Source organism: Gasterosteus aculeatus, chromosome 8, assembly GCF_964276395.1.
Source record: "Gasterosteus aculeatus chromosome 8, fGasAcu3.hap1.1, whole genome shotgun sequence".
NCBI lineage: Eukaryota > Metazoa > Chordata > Actinopteri > Perciformes > Gasterosteidae > Gasterosteus > Gasterosteus aculeatus.
The window spans coordinates 22949469-22960763 of record NC_135695.1 but is presented as its reverse complement, the minus strand read 5'-3'; the positions used below and the strand labels follow the sequence as shown (position 1 = coordinate 22960763).

The following is an 11295-nucleotide window of genomic DNA, read 5'->3' as shown; positions in this document are numbered from 1 at the left end:
TCATCCCTAGTTCCTCTCCTCCTTCATCCCTAGTTCCTCTCCTCCTTCATCACTAGTTCCTCTCCTTCATCCCTAGTTCCTCTCCTCCTTCATCACTAGTTCCTCTCCTTCATCACTAGTTCCTCTCCTCCTTCATCACTAGTTCCTCTCCTTCATCCCTAGTTCCTCTCCTCCTTCATCACTAGTTCCTCTCCTTCATCCCTAGTTCCTCTCCTCCTTCATCACTAGTTCCTCTCCTTCATCACTAGTTCCTCTCCTCCTTCATCACTAGTTCCTCTCCTTCATCCCTAGTTCCTCTCCTCCATCCCTAGTTCCTCTCCTCCTTCATCACTAGTTCCTCTCCTCCTTCATCACTAGTTCCTCTCCTCCTTCATCCCTAGTTCCTCTCCTCCTTCATCCCTAGTTCCTCTCCTCCTTCATCCCTAGTTTCCTCTCCTCCTTCATCCCTAGTTTCCTCTCCTCCTTCATCCCTAGTTCCTCTCCTCCTTCATCCCTAGTTCCTCTCCTCCATCATCCCTAGTCCCTCTCCTCCTTCATCCCTAGTTTCCTCTCCTCCTTCATCCCTAGTTCCTCTCCTCCTTCATCCCTAGTTCCTCTCCTCCTTCATCCCTAGTTCCTCTCCTTCTTCATCCCTAGTTTCCTCTCCTTCTTCATCCCTAGTTTCCTCTCCTTCTTCATCCCTAGTTTCCTCTCCTCCTTCATCCCTAGTTCCCTCTCCTCCTTCATCCCTAGTTCCTCTCCTCCATCATCCCTAGTTCCTCTCCTCCTTCATCCCTAGTTCCCTCTCCTCCTTCATCCCTAGTTCCTCTCCTCCATCACTAGTTCCCTCTCCTCCTTCATCCCTAGTAACATTCTACTCGACCTTTGACCTCCTCTCCAGGAGGAATCCTCCAGCCGTCCCAAACAGGAAATGACGGCCCTTTCTGCTCTAAACGCCATTACCCAGCAGCCCCAGCGGTGTGCTGGTTTATGCGTCATCGGCCAGAGAAGCCTGAACATTTTGTAAATACCAACTTTGAGTTATTCTGTTAATCCACTGACTTATAAAGACATAACATGTGCACTTTCTTGACTGTTTTATGAATAAATAGCATTTATTTTTCAACTTGGATCCTGCTGCTTATTTAAACGTTTCTGTGACGGCCGTAGATTTCATAGATCAGATCATATTTTAATAAACATTACAAAAGAAAATAGAATAATGATTCAACAAAATACTATTTTAAATTAACAAATTCAGGGGATAACATTTAGGAGGAATTATGGGTTTTAATCAGGCATCACTCCAGCTGTCTCATGCTCGGATAGTCAGCAAGTCATCTTAACTCGGGGGGGGGGGGCGGGGGTAGATACAGAGCAACTGGGCGTTTGTGTGTTTTGTATTTGAATTACTTTGTTTGTATTTTTTCAAATCACAACATTGAAAGTTGTCTGCAGAGACCGTTAATCTACGAGAGAATAAAGTTACACATATTAGAAGTTTTAATATCTGAGCTGTAATCTGTCCATAAATAACATGGAAACTTCTCAATAATGGATGCATCACGTACCACTAAAATACTTTTATTAATATTTAACTGTTATAAACACAGACCGTTCCAACCCTTTTATTAAATAATTAACTCTCTGCAGCCTCTGGTTCCATGAAACACACCCAACATTTCCCACTTATTACGAAAACAGCACCGATATCAAAGGGGTCCAGCAGGAAACAGTCATCATGGCACGTTGGTAAGGTCAGAGGTCAACACCCGTCAGGCGAGGTGTCCCAGCTCCTCGTGGATCTCCGCCTCGTCCCACGGCCCGTGGATGTTGTCCTTGTGCCTCTGCAGTTTGACCAGCAGCAGCGGGCAGAGTAGCGTGACGCTCCCCAGGGCCAGGGCCAGCAGCGCGGCCCCCCCGGGGCACCGCGACCCCAGACCGGCCACCCCCACCACGCACACCCCTGCGCACACGGCGGTGAACTGTCCCGGGGGGGCGCTGCCCCTCAGCCTCTGCAGCAGGCAGGGCCACAGGGCGAACAGCAGCAGGGCGCAGCTGAGCATGGCGAAGGTGTGCAGGGCGCCGGGCAGCCGGGAGGCCAGACACACCGAGGCAAACAGCGCGGCGTTCAGGGAGAGGCTGCCGGGGGGGGCGGGCCGAGCGTAGGGGAACGTCACGAGGTGGGCCAGCAGCATCACGGCCGCCATGGCGTACACCGTGTCCGTGCTCACCGACTCCGTCAGCGTCTTCAGCACCGGGGAGAAGCCGAAGGTGAAGGAGAGGAAGATGGCGGCGCTCTGCAGGTCCGCCAGTCGGGTCCGGGGCTCGCAGCCCGCCGGGGCCGACAGGGCGCGGTGGAGGCCGTAACCCAGCAGGGCGCAGACGAGGCTGGTCCACAGCAGCGTCTCCGGGGACAGCAGACTCTGAGAGGACGAGGGAGACGTACCGTCGTCATGAGGACCGCACATTTAAAAACAAGGCGCAGTGGAGTCCTGAGGAAGCTCTACCTGCTCCATGTAGAGCCAGAGCGTGATGAAGATGGCCACGCACGACAGCTGCTCCCCGACGAAGCCCGCCTCCCTCACCACGGCCCAGTATCGGTACTGACGGAGGCCCTCGTTCCTCCGCAGCTCCTCCAGGAACCGCTGGTCCACGTAGTTGTCGGGGTACGGCTGGCGCTCCCACAGAACCTTCCGCCACGGCACAGCTGGACCCGGGGCCCCATCTGGTCCCATGACCCTAGAAATAAACACGCAAACAAACGCACACACGTTGAGTATTAAACTTGTTCTGCATCATTTTACTTTCCTAAAGTTCCTTAGCGATGTCATATATATATAATAATTACATTTACACATATAAATCACTGGGAACACGATGAGCCCGTGTTGAACTTATCCACTGCTTCATTAGCTGTTAGAATATTGAAGCCGGCATTTACGATTATTTTAGCAAACACTTGAAGTAGCTTTAAAGACCGAGTTAACTGAGTCTGATCAGCTTCTAGACGTCTAATGTGTTGTGAGATGCATGTAGTGGTCAAACATGGTGTAAACATCTGTCTGGTGCTAAAAGCAGCCAGAACGTGTCGCTTTAGAGAGACGGAGCATACTCGGGATGACGTCAGTGTTCTGAAGCGTTTCACCGGTTGATCGCTGCTGCTAGCATGATGCTATCGCTACTCATAGAACCGGACGTGTCTGACGTAACCGCGTGTTTTATGGAAAACGAGATGTTGTTAATCTGTTAGTCACAAGAATAAAATAATTAAACATAATAATTCCTCACCGTTCTGCGATGGTGTTTTATTCGGGACGGACGTTCGCGTCCTCCGCTGTCATCATGGCGGAAGTGGGTTTCCGGCAGCGCTCACGCGCCCCCTGCTGGTTCTGTTGAAGCGCAGAGCGCGTCACCGACTGTCTGCCTACGTCATCCTGTTCTGACGTAACAACAACTTTCCAAAAGGTGTCGTAGAGGTTTCATCTCATTATGCGCGTTGAGTACATTTAAACGCGCATTTGTCCCTGTGAGCACACAAAAAGAGAACATAATACACATTTAAAATGTCCATGCTGTTTAAAGTACTTATGACTGAGTGTTTAAGAACATTTAGTTTATTTAGAAATTAAAATATAAAAGACTCTGGATCCATTGTTTCATTATTCTTCAGGTTGCAGATGTGGAAAGAAGTTTTGATTTGGGGTTTTGTGTAAAGTGTAAACATTTTTTGGTATTAGAAGTATTTACTTCCCTGTTGAAGCAAAAATCTCTTACTCAGACACTTTGTATATTTTAAATATTTGATATCTTTTATTTTTGTAGAACATTGAACTCCTTTAAAATAGGTCAGAAACGTAATATTGCCAATCCATCACTTATAGACTCAACACAGTGCTGAAAGTAGCAACATAATGTGCATAATCACTTAAACTGAGGCAGATGATGAAGATCATGACATCATATTTTATACCAGAAACCCAAAATATGAACATTCACTTCAAAAGACTCACTGTTCAAAGTTCAGTTACACACCATCGGAAGGCTGTTAAAAGCTCAAATAGACACACACACACACACACACACGTTAATGTAACCCAATATTAATATACTGCATGTTTTCCATAAGTTGGCTTTTAAATGTGTAAATGAGGCATTTCGTTATAACATGTGTGCTAGTTTAAGCATTTACAGAGATAATTGTTTTACATCTCGTAGCCATCAAACAAGAAATCAATTTCCTCCGTGTTTATATTAGAAGAACAAAATGTCTGCCTGAAGCTTCTCGCTGTGAACGATGAAGACGTGCTCTTCATCCGTGACATGCAGCAGCGCGGTGAGGACCCAAGCGTCTCCTGCAGAGCTCACTGGAACAACAAGACCACAAGGCACCAATGAGCTGTCCTCCAGAGGACAGACTGGACCCGCTCATCCGCTGTGTTGACCTGAGAGCAGGAGGACCAGGGAGAGGACAAGGACCAGGGAGAGGACAAGGACCAGGGACACGTCGCTCTGTGGCCTCAGAGGCAACTCTGTGTCGATGGTTTGTAGAACATGAAAATCAAAGGAAATGTAGAGATAAAAAAGGTGGAGAACGGACACTTGAAAGGGAGCAGCGCCGCCGCGTCGCAGAGGTCACGACCCTCCAGGTGTCCCTGGCACAGAAGGAGACATCTTCACACAGGACACCTGTCAGTGGCAGCAGTGAGGCTTGACGTGGGGGGGCAGTGGTCCTTAAGAGATGTCCTGTGCGCCAGGGTTCATCGAACAGACCCGTCCACAGAAAAGGGAGCCCGTCGCCATGGTAACATACAAGACACATTGAGTAGATGGGACTTCCCACTCTTGTTTGGCAGAGAAATATAAACTCCTGTTATATCACGCGTCCTTGTTCCTCCTAAAACACGTCCAGAGAAACAAGGACTTTGTTTGTTTGTTTGGCAGCATTTGTCTCAGAAACATTGTGACGACAAACGATGCCACATCCTACGAGTTCATGCTGCAGCAGAGAGGTCGGGGGGGGGGGGGGCAGTAACTCTGTGTGTGTGTGTGTGTGTGTGTGTGTGTGTGTGACATCGTCAGCCAATCTCTCCCCCGTTATGTGCGGAGCTTCCTCTTGTCCTCAAACAGCGAGCGGACCAGGTAGACCTGAACTGCAGAGATCATCGTCATGACGACCACATTCACCACCGACCAGAAGTTGACCCGGTCGAAGTTGCTCTCCTGGATGTTGCGGTCTCGAGCCTCGAAGGCCCGAAGCACCGTCTGGATGTGCACGCTCTTCCCCAGGCGAGCCTTCACGTTGTTGATGGTGTCCTGTGGGGGGGGAGGAGGGACATGGGTGAGACGGACGTAGCTGGACTCTCCACGGCAGCGGGAAGGAATTGGACTTGTGTCTCTAAAAGAGACCACAGGATGCAGCAGAAGCTACAAAGAGGAAGAGGAGGAGCCTGTCGCCACATTCTACGTCAGGCTACACGTTCCCCGTATGTAGGTGAGCTTTCAGGTCCCCAAAGGGCCAAACAGAGGTCAGGTGGTTACGTCTTCCACGGAGGAAAAACACTTCCTGCCAGGCCGAGCCACTCACTTCCTGTCTTTACAGCAGTGAGCTAATGAGGCCCATGTGACCTCCGACACGGATTCAGAAGTCGCCACTGTGGTGCAAGCGGAGACAATAGGGGAGAGTTCACCGTGTGTCCCGCCAAGGACTCGGCTCGTGTAAGGGCCCCCTCATGTCTCAGCAGGGGGGCCCGTGCTGCCACGACCACAAACAAGCTTCATTGGATCTGCGCTTAGTTAGCCGCTGCTAATGCTAAGCTAACCGTTGAATGTGTCTGCATGTTAGCCAGACAGACAGGTTAAATGGGCTGCCAGGTTTGTCCCTCACCATGATGTCCTCCAGCTTCATGTCCAGCACGTCGGTTCCCTGGACGTACTCCTTCCAGTCCTCCACCTCGTCGTCTCGCTCCATGTTGTCCAGGATCAGCTCGAAGAAGACGAGCTTCTCGGAGACGGCGCTGAACGTGTTGTCGAAGCAGAACATGTAGTCTCCGTCCTCGGTGTCCACCACGCTGGAGGAAGGAGAAAGGCGGCGAGACAGTGTGGATTTGTTTGGCTGAATGAAGCTACATTCGACTTGTGAAAAAGGAACGAATGTTAAACTTCTTTCTAAAACGATACGAGTGATCGTCGGCTTCCAAACTTACGTGTGAACTCCGTCCGACTTGCGATAGTCGCTGAACACCACCTGGCCAGCAGGAGAGGTGATGAAGAAATCTACATCGAGCCCTGAGCCGTCCAATACCTGTGGAGGAAAAGGGGAAGCATCAGAGACATCAGCCTCTACATTTGTCCTGCGACGCACAGAAGGTGTGAGAGCAACTCCGTGACGTCACAGCAGACGTCAGCGTCATTCGGCTGCAGGCTGACCGGCATAACAGGTTTACTGCAGGTGTGTGACTCTTACCTGCCGTCGCTCACTAGCACGTTGCCTTTAACATGGAAGTGGGAGACCACACGTTACCATGGAAACAGCAACGACCCGCCACCGGGGGGGCTTGTGACGAATAGGTTACGCTCACCTGGTACTCGATCTCCAGCGAGGCGTCCTTCTTCATGGTCTGGAAGAAACACTCCTTCCGGCCGGCGGGCAGCGTGAACGTGAAGTCGCTGTCCAGAGACTGGGAGAAGGAAGCCAGCACCGCGCTCCTCCCCGGGAACAGGGCTCCGAACACGGACAGGGCGCACAGGGTCGCCCGGACGGCCTCCATGGGGTCGATGGCTGCGGGTTTGTGGTTAAAAAGAGCCGGAACGCGGCGGGCGGGCGTTAGATACGCTGGTCCCAAACTTCACTTCAGCTGGAAATGTTCTTCTTACTTTTAGTACTGAAGACTGTCCGGACGTCAGGACCCCGCCTGATTAAAATCATCTACTCGACTTTACGTTTCTCCGATTTAATATAATATAATTCAACACAAACAAGATGGTGTGTGTATATATGGGTGCATATATATATGTATATATATATATATATATATATATATACATTTGTATATATATATATGTGCATATATATATATACATACATATATATGTATGTGCATATATATTTTAGGCACATATTCTCGCGCTGCACTGTGGGATATGTATTCTTTAAAGAAATGTTATTTCCAAATACAATTAATACATTTACATAAAACACAAAAACTTTTTTCTATATTTAAATATAGATAAGTCTATTAATTGCAGTTGCACTCGTTTTTATTTGAATGATTTTTGTAATTTCAGCTGAATGACCCTTTATATTAAAAATGAATTGAAATTGATAGATGATATGTCTGATATGATACATGTATGATTACATTACATTGCATTTATATATACGTATGCATTTTTCTTCACTGCCATCCGGCCTCAACAAGGAATGGTTGTTTTTGTAATATGTTATGGGGAAGTACTACTTGTAGCATATGAAAGAGTTGAGGAGAAAAGTACACAATGTTCACATTCCTCACTGCATTCCTCACCTCCCTCGTGAAGTGAATTGGACATATACATATATTGTCATTTACTCAATCAAAGGTTTAAAATTAGTCATTATATTTAAACGTTTAACATCAGCCGATTGAGCAATACAGTTTAAATATGACGTATTTCAGTGATTTACCGATCAGGACATCAGTGACGCGTTCTGCTTCGCAGTCATTTCAAGGGGGCGTATTATCAAACGCGGTGTTGCCAGGTATCCTCTGATTGGTCGAAGCGTCCACAGCTCTGATGCGATTGGTCCAACCCAGAGAGGAGGGAGGGGCTGAGCAAACCTCCAGCGAGCCGCCTGCCGGAGAGCAGTCGCTGTTCCAGCGCGTGAGGAGCGGACGGCTGTTTCCCGCACAAAGATGAGACATCGCACGCAATACGTGAAGCTTTAAGCCGCAGAAGACAGCGGTTCGTTCGCGACTAACACTCGTCCCACAACACCGGCTCGCCCTCGCCCCCCCACAGAGAGCGAGGATGTCGGTCCCCGCGGGAAGATGATGAAGCGGCTGCGCGTTGTGTTGGTGTGGCTCATCGTCGCTGTCCTGTGCTGGTAAGCTAACGGCTCCATCGCCTCAAACCTCCGCGGTTACACGCGGGAGCCTCGTTTTCACGACGACACGCCGCCCAGCGCGGTGTCCGTTCGCGGGCGTAGTGTCCCGCTGTCACCGGTGTTCAGCGACACGGGTCCTCGTTAGCTCGAAGCTAACGCTGCTAGCTGCACGGCGACGCTTCTAGCTAGCCGAGGAGGTGATGATGATGATGATGATGATGGTGGGAGGGTTAATTGACCAGTAACGGCCCTTAAAATAGTTGTTTTTGTTAAAGTTTGCTGTTAAACGGGTTTAATAGCAGCATAAGATAACTCCAAACATGGACTGCGGAGGAAAACGTGACTTAGTACTTATCCGATGGTTCTTACTGTAAATAAAGTAAAAAACACCATTTATAATTCTTATTATTTCTTCCATATAACTAATCATTGTGTTCCAAATGGATGATTTTAAGTCATGGACTCATCCCTTGCTAAAGTACAACATTATCAGCTGTCTAAGTAAAGTTAGAATGAGCCTTTTTTAAATATGTATTTGTGGTATTTCCTTAATAGATGGTCAAATTCCAATGGCTCTGTGGGTTAATACGTTTAAATACATTCAAGCGTACAGTGTAAATCATTACTTAAAAACATTACTGTACAGATGTAACGGATCAAATATTGCATTCAAAATGTTTCACACTCCAAAGTACAGCAGGTCGTGTTTTAACCTGCAGCGGCTTTATGAGCCGACGTCGTCATAACAACGATCCTCTAGTGTCTGTTCATTCATTATCAGGGTGTAATCAATAAGTCTAATCCGTACACTGCGTTACATTTATCCCTAAATAGCTGACGCTTTTATCCAAACATTTTTAACCTAGGGTCAGTTTTTTAAGCCTAAATAATAGTTTCCTTATGGTTGAAATTATTGTGCGTTGCTTTGGATAAAAGCGTCAGCTACACGACACGTGATGAAACAGCCTTTGGTGAATCCTCCACTCTGCTCGTAACCTTTGTACTTCTTTTTCCTGAAGAATGGTCACATTCCCGTAGATTAGATTATTCAAAGGACGTCCTTTGTTGGTCCGATCCAGGTTGCTGTTTGGGGATCTTTTTATAATCCGGCTGAGAGTATAAAGAACAACATGAGATCCTTAAATCCAGAGGCCTCGCTGCACCAAGTAACCAGCGTGCATCCTCACGCACACCCTCCGTTACGGACGCAGGGCGCCTTGTAGCCTGCAGCCGCGGCCTCTCACACTCCGGCAGCGCAGTAATCCCTCAGCTTTCAAGGCCACGGCCGACGGGGGGGGTGGGGGGGGTGAAGGGCATCGCTTTTTAAAGTAACCATGTGCAGATGCCGCGCTTTCATTTGGCCCGTGAAACGTTACGGTTGAAGCGGAGGTTCCGTCGGGTCTCGCCCTCTTCGCCGCGCTGCCTCGGACATCAGAACCACTAGCGGAAGTTTGCGCGTGTACTCGAGTGCCTTCGCGTTTCCAGCCGCGGCGCTTGTCACTCATCGTAGGTCACCACGCGCATTCCGTCTCCCTTGTGGTCCGTTGGCAGTCTTCTCTGCAGGAACGCCTCAGACTTTCTCTTCCAGCTAATTCTGAATTCTGCTAAACTATCTCGCATAAATGTTGTATTTGTAAAAATAGTTTGCGTAAAGACGGCTGCATCCTCTCCTTCTGTGTTATCAGCTCATTAGTTTCACAGCCGTTTGAGGAGGATTATTATGCAACGCGGCGATGAATCGGCCGGCCGGCCGAGTCAGTGCTTCGTATCTGACTCCCCTGATGTCGGTGTAACTCAGCGGCTCTGCTGTCGATTAGTTGTTGCAGCAGCTGAGAGGTGCTGTGGGGCTTTTGCTGGTGTTTATCACACCCAGCGCTCCGGTAACAGAACCCTGCAGGGTTGATCTGGTCCGACCTGTTTTCTATAGGAGGAGGCCGTCTGCCCTCCGCCGCCACATCGGGATTTCCCAACTGGAGGCTTGTGATATAGAGATATATATATATATATATATATATATATATATATATATATATATATAATATAGCACCAGCAGGGGTTTGGAACTCCTGGGCTTTGGCCCCCCGGCTGTAGAACACACGAGGAACCTCTGGTTTAAAGAACCACGTGTTCCTTCACTTCCAACCACAATGCAAACCTTCCCCTTTTTGGGGAACTGTTGCGTAAGCAGCTCCACCTCGTCGTGCTGCTGGTTTCCCTTCAGCTGCACAGACAGAACATCTCCACGTATGTTGGTACCCACACAGAACCGTGGAACCCTCATGAATGATCAGCTGTTTCTGGATCTTCCCCAATGCTCGTCTCTGTCTTAGGACAGCGTGGAACTTCTGACGCCAGCGAACAAGTAATTATCGCAGCTGATGGAGACGTTCCCCATTTGCATTTCTTTGGACCGTGTGGAACGCAGGAGGCTCTGTGGGTGTTTTGGGCTTCTCCTCCCATGAAGAGGAGAGGCGGGAGGTTTGAAGCTTCCTCGAGTTGCTCGTCACCTCATCCAGCGGTGCTGTAACCTCTGGTGCTGCGTCTCCTCGTGCTGGTTCATCAGACCAGGCCCTTGTTGTTGTTCTGCTAACATCTCACATGCGATCTGGTTAGACCTCGTGATCCAAAGAGCCCAATGACCCAACATGTGTAGACGCGCTGTCTCTCCTAGTCCAGAGGACATTTCTGAAACAAAGAAGTTATGAATAATTCCCGAGCCGCCGTAATGCTTCTTCATGCACGAGCACCAACGCATGAATGCACAGACGAGCTTCACTGATGCACGTTCTCCTCCGTGAGAAGCACAGCTCCACCCTCGACTGGTCGCTTTAAGCACTGATTGAGCGAAACCAGGGATCCAAAGGGGAAGCTTCAGGGTTCATCTGTCCGAGGAAACATTTTGGTCCACAGCAGAATCCTCCCTGGTTTGTTATTTTGCCGTCTTTGTAATGCTCTAATTCCAGAGCAGTGACTGAAGATGCTTCTGGTCAGTTTGTGCTAAACATTAAAATGACTTTAAATATAAACAAACGCCTATTGGGCGTTACTCGCGTATCTCGTCTCAAAGAATAATTCAGAATAATAAAAAAGAATTTGAGGCGGAAGTTTTGTCTGCACATCAAGATGTTTCTTAGATTAAACTTTTATTACATTCTTGTAGATTTGCGCATTAAAGCAGCTGTAGTTGGTTGATTTCTATTAAAACCTCTGCAGGATCCTGTTTGTTGCGT

General features: G+C 48.5%; 3 protein-coding genes across 10 annotated transcripts in view; 1 reads left to right on the top strand and 2 right to left on the bottom strand.

Moving 5' to 3' along the window:
• dnm3a (dynamin 3a) overlaps positions 1-1105 on the top strand; it is an 18946-nt gene extending 17841 nt beyond the window's left edge. For all 8 annotated transcript variants that reach the window (XR_013468531.1, XR_013468532.1, XR_013468530.1 and 5 more), the window contains one exon: positions 881-1105. Coding sequence is in view for 5 of the 8 variants with exons in the window: in XM_078107783.1 (XP_077963909.1) it covers positions 881-914 (34 nt within the window). In the remaining 3 variants the exon portion in view is untranslated. The remainder of the gene's footprint in view (positions 1-880) is intronic.
• A 442-nt stretch (positions 1106-1547) lies between these two features.
• Positions 1548-3506, bottom strand: pigc (phosphatidylinositol glycan anchor biosynthesis, class C). The gene is made up of 3 exons (XM_078107796.1): positions 3271-3506; positions 2490-2721; positions 1548-2405 (listed from the first exon to the last, which is right to left on the bottom strand). Exons 2-3 carry the CDS (start codon positions 2715-2717, stop codon positions 1755-1757), a joined length of 879 nt encoding a protein of 292 aa, XP_077963922.1. The 5' UTR covers positions 2718-2721; positions 3271-3506; the 3' UTR covers positions 1548-1754.
• A 258-nt stretch (positions 3507-3764) lies between these two features.
• On the bottom strand, positions 3765-6899 carry tmed5 (transmembrane p24 trafficking protein 5). The gene is made up of 4 exons (XM_040169509.2): positions 6561-6899; positions 6186-6283; positions 5867-6050; positions 3765-5295 (listed from the first exon to the last, which is right to left on the bottom strand). Exons 1-4 carry the CDS (start codon positions 6747-6749, stop codon positions 5077-5079), a joined length of 690 nt encoding a protein of 229 aa, XP_040025443.1. The 5' UTR covers positions 6750-6899; the 3' UTR covers positions 3765-5076.
• Positions 6900-11295: the final 4396 nt, after the last annotated feature.

Excerpts from the sequence above, each read along its gene's own strand:
- pigc (XM_078107796.1), bottom strand. The coding sequence starts at position 2,717 with ATGGGACCAGATGGGGCCCCGGGTCCAGCTGTGCCGTGGCGGAAGGTT. Across the intron at positions 2,406-2,489 it reads TCTGGCTCTACATGGAGCAG|AGTCTGCTGTCCCCGGAGAC; the intron begins GTAGAGCTTCCT and ends TCGTCCTCTCAG.
- tmed5 (XM_040169509.2), bottom strand. The coding sequence starts at position 6,749 with ATGGAGGCCGTCCGGGCGACCCTGTGCGCCCTGTCCGTGTTCGGAGCC. Across the intron at positions 6,051-6,185 it reads AAGTCGGACGGAGTTCACAC|CGTGGTGGACACCGAGGACG; the intron begins GTAAGTTTGGAA and ends TCCTTCCTCCAG. Across the intron at positions 5,296-5,866 it reads TGAAGCTGGAGGACATCATG|GACACCATCAACAACGTGAA; the intron begins GTGAGGGACAAA and ends CCCCCCCCACAG.